Source organism: Leguminivora glycinivorella, chromosome 24 (assembly GCF_023078275.1).
Source record: "Leguminivora glycinivorella isolate SPB_JAAS2020 chromosome 24, LegGlyc_1.1, whole genome shotgun sequence".
Lineage (NCBI taxonomy): Eukaryota > Metazoa > Arthropoda > Insecta > Lepidoptera > Tortricidae > Leguminivora > Leguminivora glycinivorella.
The window spans coordinates 7,573,545-7,581,622 of record NC_062994.1 but is presented as its reverse complement, the minus strand read 5'-3'; the positions used below and the strand labels follow the sequence as shown (position 1 = coordinate 7,581,622).

The window sequence follows — 8,078 nt, the reverse complement described above, 5'->3', positions numbered from 1 at the left end:
CACGATATCATTAATGCTTATTCAACATTTATTTAAACACATTCAGTTTAGCTTTCAGTATTCACATCCTCCACATGGGTTCAGTTTTAACATCCACAACCACAACCAATGTAAGAAGAGCCATAAGAGCTGCCGCCGATATTTCTGGCGTAAGAACGACCTCCTCCGATGGAAGAAATGCCTCCGATCGAAGAAATACCTCCGCTTGAAGAAATGCCTCTGCTCGAAGAAATGCCTCCGATCTGTTCCGTGATGCCAACGGAGTCACCACAGCCGTAAGACACAGCCACAGAATCGCTGGTATCGAAGCTGCCCTGGAACTCTACGGCGCTCAGGTACGGCAGCTCGCCAGAGAGCTCCAGGTCTCCAGCCAGGTCCAGCTCGGTGGCCACGGTGATGCCGGACGGCGAGATGGGGCCGATGCTGGTGACAGCCAGAGACCCACCATAGCTAGGCACGTCGATGGACACGCAGTTGCTTGAGCTTATCGGACGAACACCAATGGATGGTCTGTAACTGATCTTCTCGATTTCTTCTTTCACGATCAGCTTGCCAGCGCTTTTCGGACGAATGTTAATGGATTTTCCACAGCCGCAGCATGCAGTCAATGACTGTAATAAAATAAAGTCAGATATGAGTCACGTGAGCCATAAGGAGTGGAAAAGGAACAGGTGTTCCGGACCTCGGAAAGAAGGACGTGAAGCTAAAGACAGAACTTAGTCTTCGCCCTATTTTTAACCCCCGACGCAAAAACGACGGGGTGTTATGAGTTTGACGTGTCTGTCTGTCTGTCTCTGTGTGTGTCTGTCTGTGGCATCGTAGCTCCCGAACGGGTGAACAGATTAAGATTTAGTTTCTTGGTCTGAAAGCAGTCGGGAGTGTTCTAAGCCATGTTTCATGAAAATCGGTCTACTACTCGTATGTCGCGGTCGGGGTTTTTTTCAAAAGTTTCATTTTGTGGTTAGGTTATGACGTTTAAATTAAGTATAATGCCATGCGCAATTGACAACGTTTCAAAATTTTCAATGTCCCTAAATCGAAAACCATTTCGAGATATACGCTTGTAGATCACATAAATCATTTTTTTAATTTTTTTTTCCGCATTTTTAGTATAAAAAAATCTTAAAAATAGTTTAAAGGGGAAGTGACGTCAAATAGCTGATTTAGAGCTGCCACTATATCAAAAAAATCTTCCAGTTGGGATGTCACTTGAGTTTGACAGTGAAACTTATCACAGTTCGTAGCAAAGATATTAAAAAAATCATGGCTTAGTCTATGATTCGTAGTCATTCACTAGTGGTTGACAGTGACACTTGACAGTCAGACTGTTTAAGCTGACTGTTAAAATTTTTTTTTTAGGAATGATTTTGTCGTTTTCTTAGGTGTATGAAACAACACATGTGACGTCACGAAGCTGTGTCTTGAAGTTTGTAACATACGCTCTTTCTGCTCGAAGCAGTAATAAAAAGGGAATTGCTCATTAAAATAGCAGTTTTATGGAAAAATAAAAAAATACGTGTATCTTTTTAGTATTGAGTTCTTTCAAACCAAACAATAAAAAGTAGTACTCAAAAATATGAAATGTTGTCAATTGCGCATCTATGTCATGAGATGCCCACTTCAGCACTTGCTAGTGTGTAAGAGCTATTTAAGAGTTCATGAAATCAATATTCGTGTAAGTGATGGACGGAATGTTAAGTTGAAAACCTTTCTTTTCAGTACAAATAGTGATATATGCACTAGTGCGTAAAGTTGTACATTTCTTGTCATGTCGATACTTCAAAGGGCCATAATATCAAAACGTCATACAATATTTAAAAATATTTTAAGCGGGTTACTGACGTATTAAGTCGATATAGCGTTCGACATGTAAAGGCGGGGTCGCTACTCTTGAGAAAGGTCCTTGAAATTGGATCGAAACATGTCGAACGCTATATCGACTTAATACGCGAGTAACCCGCTTAAAATATTTTTAAATATGTATGAGTCTCACGGGAGTTTTATAGTTAATACGTCATACAATACACGTGCAAAGAGAAATTTGTAACTCGTGTCGATTTAATTTATCACCACTCGTTTCGAACTTCTTATTTCATGTTTATAGTATCTAGTTACATTAAAGGGACCCCTTTAAAGGGAATGATAGTTTTTCAAGGAAAAGGGTTGGCCGGTTCCTTTATGGCACCCATGAGAAGACTCGCAAACAAGTACCATAAGGCAGAATTAATATTTGACTCTTATAAGCAAAGAATAAAGTAAAATATGGACTTAAGTTACCTGTACAGCTAAACACACAACCGCGATGAACAAGGCTGACTTAAGTGCCATTTTTATGCTTTCTAATACGACTGTACCTTTCGTTATGATTATTCTTCAGCAGACACCAGCTTTTATTAGAACTCTTATCAACACTCAAAATAAAGAACAAAGGATAGAGAAAAAAACATTTTGTCACGCATATCCTATCACCTTTCTTCAACAAAGAAAGAAAATGGTACGTGGTGGCACAGGTGCCTTATCGCTTGCCTAATTTCCAAATTAGGATGATAAATTTAGTATAAAAGAAGTAGAAAGTTTGGTGAGGTCATCATTTTTTAAAGGAAGAAACAATCATACAAACATGTCTCGACTTGCTATCCTCGTGTTGTGCGCCCAGGCTTGCCTGATCCAGGTACGTTAGTTTTTTGTATATTAAAAATATATATATTTTTAAACTATTGTGTTTTCCTGTGGGTGTCGTAGAAGTGGACTATAGGATACAAGTTCAATTTTGGCGTGGGCGAGGGACTAGCAACTTGTCACTGCAACATCACCTAATTACTTTTTTAAAAATACTAAATGGCCTTGCTCTTGGCCACAGACTAGCCAAAGGCAAAGACGTGGCCTACGATGGAGTGAGCTCGCCCAGAAGATGCCTGATCACCCTAGATTTGAAGGTTTCCGGGTTATATAAGGGCCATTTGCATGTTCCAGGGTTAGCCAACTAACCCTGGGTTAAACGGTTAACCCTGTGTTGACAGTAGGTACGAATTAACTAACTCCAGGTTTATTGTTTAAGCCCGGGCTACCTCTGAAACGTGAAAGTGGCCCGAAGATGGGCATTGAAACTTTTTCCAAAAAACCCTAAACAGTTTTCCAAAAAACCCTTTTCCAAAAAGCACAGGTTGTACCTACTGAAACTCACGCCTGAAAGTAGATTTTTTTAAATAAAAGTATTTTTTAATGGAAAATATCTTTTGTTTATGATCTGATTGTGTAAACTAATCTTGAAAATCTATAGGTTAGTTTTTGTTTTTGCGCATTGTAATTTTCCTCAGAACGCGAACGCTGTAAATAGTTCGAAACGTCGGGATTATAAATTCATTATACACTACATAATCTGTTCTCACAGTTTTATTTATGAGTAACTATCGAAACCAAAAAAAAATAGAAATAATAAATGATTCATTCACTATATTACAATAACTTTCTTTTACAGACTGTTCTGTGCAACCCGTGCGGTTGCGGTACCTCTTACGCGCCCGCGCAGCGCGTGGAAGTCATCGAGCAATACAGCGTCAGTGCTCCAAGCTGCGGATGTAAATCATACAACGCGCCCAGTGTGAGCTACAGTGCCCCTAGTGTGAGCTACAGTGCCCCTAGTATCAGCTACAGTGCCCCTAGCATCACCGTGGGTTCGTCTCGCAACAGCCTTTCATCTAGATCCGGTTTGTCTAGTGCCAGCGGTGTCGGTTCGTCGTACGGCGGCGCGGGTACGGGAGTAGTGAGCGCTGAGGGCATCATCGGCGCGTCCGGCACGACGGCCGTCGCCGGATCCGTGCCGGTGCTCGGATCCGTGACGTTCTGTGGCTCTGTGCCCGCGTGCGGATCCGTGTCCATCCAGGGACAGTGTGGATGCGGATGCAACTGATACAAGTCTTTACGGGTGGTGGAATCAACTGATTTTATTTTAAAAACGCGAGTCAGTGTCATTTGATTGATGAATTAATAAATTTAATTGCAAGCAGTATTTAATGTTTTGGATTTCTTTCAACCCCTTTTTGCCAAGAGCGGCACTGAAACTTAGTAGTTCATGTGCTCTGCCTACCCCTTTATGGGATACAGGCGTGATTATATGTAAGTATTTTATGTCCTTTTAGTTATTAGCCTGCAGACAAGATTAAATTGAGAAATATTTGCAAAAAGTTATGTATTTTTATTTCTCCAGTTATACTCGTATGATAAGCGTTACCTATCTTTACTTAGAAATTACTTGTTTAATTTTCAAATTTCATTTCTCTGATTCTTATTTCACTGAATTTGTCTTTTTCTCCTAAAAGCCCTAAAACCATTTAATCTTCAAAATTGGCACAATTAACCTAATCTAACCGAATAGTTTGTACAGGAACGCCTTTTAAAAAGGGTTCCAAATTTTGACGATTCGGCAAAATATTGGTCAAACATATCTCGGAATGCTGAGTTAAGATAGGTAAATTAAAATTCAGTTTTATTAAATTTTGCTGTTTTATTATAAAACATGTCAACACGAGTATAAATCCTTAGCGTCTGACGCATCCGCAACCGCCGGATCCGCCAATCTCCTGCGTGATGGCAACGTTGTCCCCACAGCCGTAGCACACCGGCGCGGAGCCGCTGGTGGGGAACTGGCCCTCGAACGCCACGGCGCTCAGGTACGGCAGCGCGCCGGACAGATCCAGTTCGCCGGACAGACCGAGCTCCGTGGCCACGGCGATGCCGGACGGCGCGATTGGCCCGGCGCTGGTCACTAACAGGGCGCCGCCATTGTTGGATATTTCGATGGACTGGCAGCTGCAGCCGCAGTTTCTTTGAGCGGCGATGCTCTGAAAAATAAAGAAAATATATAGCTTATTATGTGACAATGGTGTCAGGTATCACGTTTAGTCGTACTACTATACTCTACAACTGTACAATAAAACATGTTCATAATTACCTGAACCAAGAAAGCTGCAGCACAGAAGATGACAGCTTTGAAAGACATTTTGTATGTTTCCTCTAAGTTTCTTGCAAACTAAGAATGAATATTTCGATGAAACACTCCAATTTTTATATTGTTCCAATATCTCTTGCTTAACATCGAAGGAAAACAATTAACATGTACATTATCGCGAATACTTTAGTAATAGTCTTGACACTAAAACCTATTAATTAAGTAAGTGTTTCAGTGTTATCTTCGGCATATTTCTCCATTGACAAATACAATGTCCGTATATATGTGGCTTCGAATTCTGGTTAAATCATTCATTCATTCAGTGAAGCACACAAGTCAAAAACATGTCTCGTCTGTCGATCCTCGTTCTGTGCGTCATGGCTTGTCTTGTACAGGTAAGATCGCTTAAAGTCAATTAACTAATTAAAAGCAAATATTATTTTTCAAGTAGGCATATAACAACTTATACACTGACTATCATATCGGGGTACGTAGCCGAATGGCACAAACGCTCACGAAACGAAACGCTCGTAGATATCTATCTCTATCGCTCTTGCGTATTGGCGCGACAAAGCCAGACTACCTTTCGCAGCGTTTCGTTTTCGTTTCAGGTCGCAGAAATGCCATTCGGCTACGGCATCGGGTGGGCATTCGCCGCAACTCATGGGAGCCTGGGGTCCGCTGTGACAACTAATCCCAAGATTTGACGTAGGTTGTTTTACGAAAGCGACTGCCATCTGACCTTCCAACCCAAAGGGTAACAAGGCCTTACTGGAATTAGTCAGGTTTCCTCACGATGTTTTCCTTCACCGAAAAGCTACTGGCAAATATCAAATGACATTTGGCATATACACATTCGAACTCGCGACCTCCGGATTGTAAGTCGCACACTCAATCTTACCGCCAGGCCAGCCGGCGTTTTAATGTATCGATATTCGATAATATCGATTTAATATTACTGCTATTTTGTATTAGCAAGCGACAATAATAGCGCTGTAATAGCGCACTATATTAGCAAGCGACAATAGGCACCTCTTTGATCGAAAATTGCACAAATAAAGTTATACTTAATCTAATAGTGCCATCTAGTTCTTAAAGGTCTGATATTCGGCTCATTCACAAGCTTTTTGATGCAACGCTGGGGTCACTTGCACCACCGAAAATGGTTGGTTAACCTCGGGGTCGGGTTAACCATTTTATGTAGAAATTGACAGTTGACAGCCCGCTAACCTAATTGCAAGCAAGTGGCTCTCGGAATTGTATTAAAGTTGTTTTTACAAAAACTTATTTTACGTGTAATATTTACAGATGGCTTTAAGCCAGAACTGTGGCTGCAACCAAAATCTACAGCAACCAATACGGCGGGTCCGGCACCGGACAGGTCGGCGTGTCCGGTAACATCGGCGCGTCCGGCAACACGTGCGTCGTCGGATCCGTGCCCGTGCTCGGCGCCGTCGACTTCGGCGGCAAGGTCGCCGCGGCCGGATCCGTGTCCATCTCCGACAGTGCGGATGCGGATGCGGATGCAACTAGATTTTTATTTTATTCCATTCATAATAATTAACACAGCATGACAGCACTGTTAAAATATTTTTGATAAGTATAATTTTTTTACGAATTATACAAGTATGTTTTTTATATTAAACCTGATGTTGTTTCATTTGGAAATTTAACACCCATACTAATATTATAAATGGGAAAGTGTGTGTGTCTGTTTGTTTCGTCCGCCTTTCACGGCAAAACGGGAGAGACAAATTGACGTGATTTTTTAGGTGGAGATAGCTGAAGGGATGGAGAGTGACATAGGCCACTTTTTGTATCTTTATAACGCGAGCGAAACCGCGGGCAAAAGCTAGTTAACGTGAAAAAACCTAAGTAAATACTCGTTTGAAATGAGACCCTATGATAAACGTTTCCGTCATCTAATCGTTCATCCTTTTAGATCCAACCCAATGTTAACTGAGTAGTTGCGGATCCGGAGCAACACAATATCTAACTAATCTTCTCCTTAGGTTAAGTACTAACAAAATGCTCAATCAACATGTTTGCTGAACGGAATGTGCATCTATTAGTTATACCTAACGTTCACATCTGTTGTACAGGACTGTAATAGGTAGACTGTTTTCTCAGTTTTCAGTAAGAAAAATTTCCTGAGTCCATGGCTAGGGAAAAAGGCCAGCAGAAGTCAGGGCTAGCATAGGATCCGTTACATCCCTTAGCCTTGTAATCCCTTGGAATTTTTCATTGATTGTGCGGTCGTGTCGCCGTGGGTAGTACTTACGAGGGTATATGAAGATTTGCTTTATTTATCAGACTTCGGGGAAATGAGCTGTAAATTGTATGTTTTATAAATCAAATGGCGGTGGTTAAATGGCGCACCGACTGTCAATTCGCCGGATCGCTCGTCACTTTAAAATTACGTCTACAATAATTCGTACTGAGAGACCGTTGTCATTGTCTCATTTTATTGTTTTGTCGCAAAGCTGTAAGTTTGTGGTTGAAAAAAGAATTTATCAATTGACCATCTGGTGACTGGTAGTCAGTGGGCCCTTTTAGAGTTGGTGATAAGTCCCAATAGCCTTTCAGTGATAACCGGATGCTATAGCATCCTAGACGGGAACCGCAAATCCCAGTCGCCAGGTGGTCTAATGGTAAGAATGTCGGCCGGCCATATAAGCTGAAGGGAGTTTGATTCCCGCCTTACCAACGATAGACTTGGACATTTTTTTTTAAATTATAATATGTCTATGAAATATATTAATTAATATAACTTCATCCTAAGTTCGAGAATTAATCAACCCGTCGGGTTAGAAGGTCAGATGGCAGTCGCTTTCGTAAAAACTAGTGCCTACGCCAAATCTTGGGATTAGTTGTCAAAGCGGACCCCAGGCTCCCATGAGCCGTGGCAAATGCCGGGATAACGCAAGGAGGATGATGATGATTCTAAGTTCGAGAATTTCGGTGTCATTTCATTTTTTTTTAGTCCGCCTAATTTTGACGACCCGTTTGGCCTCGTCAGTAGTGACCCTGCCTGGTACGCCGCGGTCCCGGGCTCGAATCCCGGTGAGGGCATGTTTGTGTGATGAGCACAGATATTTGTTCCTGAAATATGGATGTTTACTAAGTAATT

The 8,078-nt window shown here is 41.6% G+C and overlaps 4 protein-coding genes across 4 annotated transcripts in view; 2 read left to right on the top strand and 2 right to left on the bottom strand.

The window, feature by feature from the left end:
- Positions 1-2,336, bottom strand: LOC125238552 (chorion class B protein PC10-like). Its single transcript, XM_048145890.1, has 2 exons — positions 2,278-2,336; positions 1-611 (listed from the first exon to the last, which is right to left on the bottom strand). The coding sequence occupies exons 1-2, from the start codon at positions 2,326-2,328 to the stop codon at positions 87-89; spliced, it is 576 nt and encodes a 191-aa protein (XP_048001847.1). The 5' UTR covers positions 2,329-2,336; the 3' UTR covers positions 1-86.
- A 271-nt stretch (positions 2,337-2,607) lies between these two features.
- LOC125238851 (chorion class A protein Ld5-like) lies at positions 2,608-4,009 on the top strand. The gene is made up of 2 exons (XM_048146313.1): positions 2,608-2,671; positions 3,479-4,009. The coding sequence occupies exons 1-2, from the start codon at positions 2,621-2,623 to the stop codon at positions 3,908-3,910; spliced, it is 483 nt and encodes a 160-aa protein (XP_048002270.1). The 5' UTR covers positions 2,608-2,620; the 3' UTR covers positions 3,911-4,009.
- A 480-nt stretch (positions 4,010-4,489) lies between these two features.
- LOC125238852 (chorion class B protein PC10-like) lies at positions 4,490-5,040 on the bottom strand. The gene is made up of 2 exons (XM_048146314.1): positions 4,952-5,040; positions 4,490-4,841 (listed from the first exon to the last, which is right to left on the bottom strand). Exons 1-2 carry the CDS (start codon positions 4,997-4,999, stop codon positions 4,539-4,541), a joined length of 351 nt encoding a protein of 116 aa, XP_048002271.1. The 5' UTR covers positions 5,000-5,040; the 3' UTR covers positions 4,490-4,538.
- A 528-nt stretch (positions 5,041-5,568) lies between these two features.
- LOC125238982 (chorion class high-cysteine HCA protein 12-like) overlaps positions 5,569-8,078 on the top strand; it is a 3,462-nt gene continuing 952 nt past the window's right edge. Inside the window, exons 1-2 of the mRNA XM_048146482.1 lie at positions 5,569-5,591; positions 6,299-6,473. Coding sequence (XP_048002439.1) covers positions 5,569-5,591; positions 6,299-6,473 — 198 coding nt within the window. The remainder of the gene's footprint in view (positions 5,592-6,298; positions 6,474-8,078) is intronic.

Bases quoted from the DNA above. Each gene is read 5' to 3' on its own strand.
- LOC125238851 (XM_048146313.1), top strand. From the start codon at position 2,621: ATGTCTCGACTTGCTATCCTCGTGTTGTGCGCCCAGGCTTGCCTGATC. The intron at 2,672-3,478 runs GTACGTTAGTTT...TTTCTTTTACAG, and splicing joins CCCAGGCTTGCCTGATCCAG to ACTGTTCTGTGCAACCCGTG.
- LOC125238552 (XM_048145890.1), bottom strand. From the start codon at position 2,328: ATGGCACTTAAGTCAGCCTTGTTCATCGCGGTTGTGTGTTTAGCTGTA. The intron at 612-2,277 runs GTAACTTAAGTC...ATTTTATTACAG, and splicing joins TTGTGTGTTTAGCTGTACAG to TCATTGACTGCATGCTGCGG.
- LOC125238852 (XM_048146314.1), bottom strand. From the start codon at position 4,999: ATGTCTTTCAAAGCTGTCATCTTCTGTGCTGCAGCTTTCTTGGTTCAG. The intron at 4,842-4,951 runs GTAATTATGAAC...TTTATTTTTCAG, and splicing joins CTGCAGCTTTCTTGGTTCAG to AGCATCGCCGCTCAAAGAAA.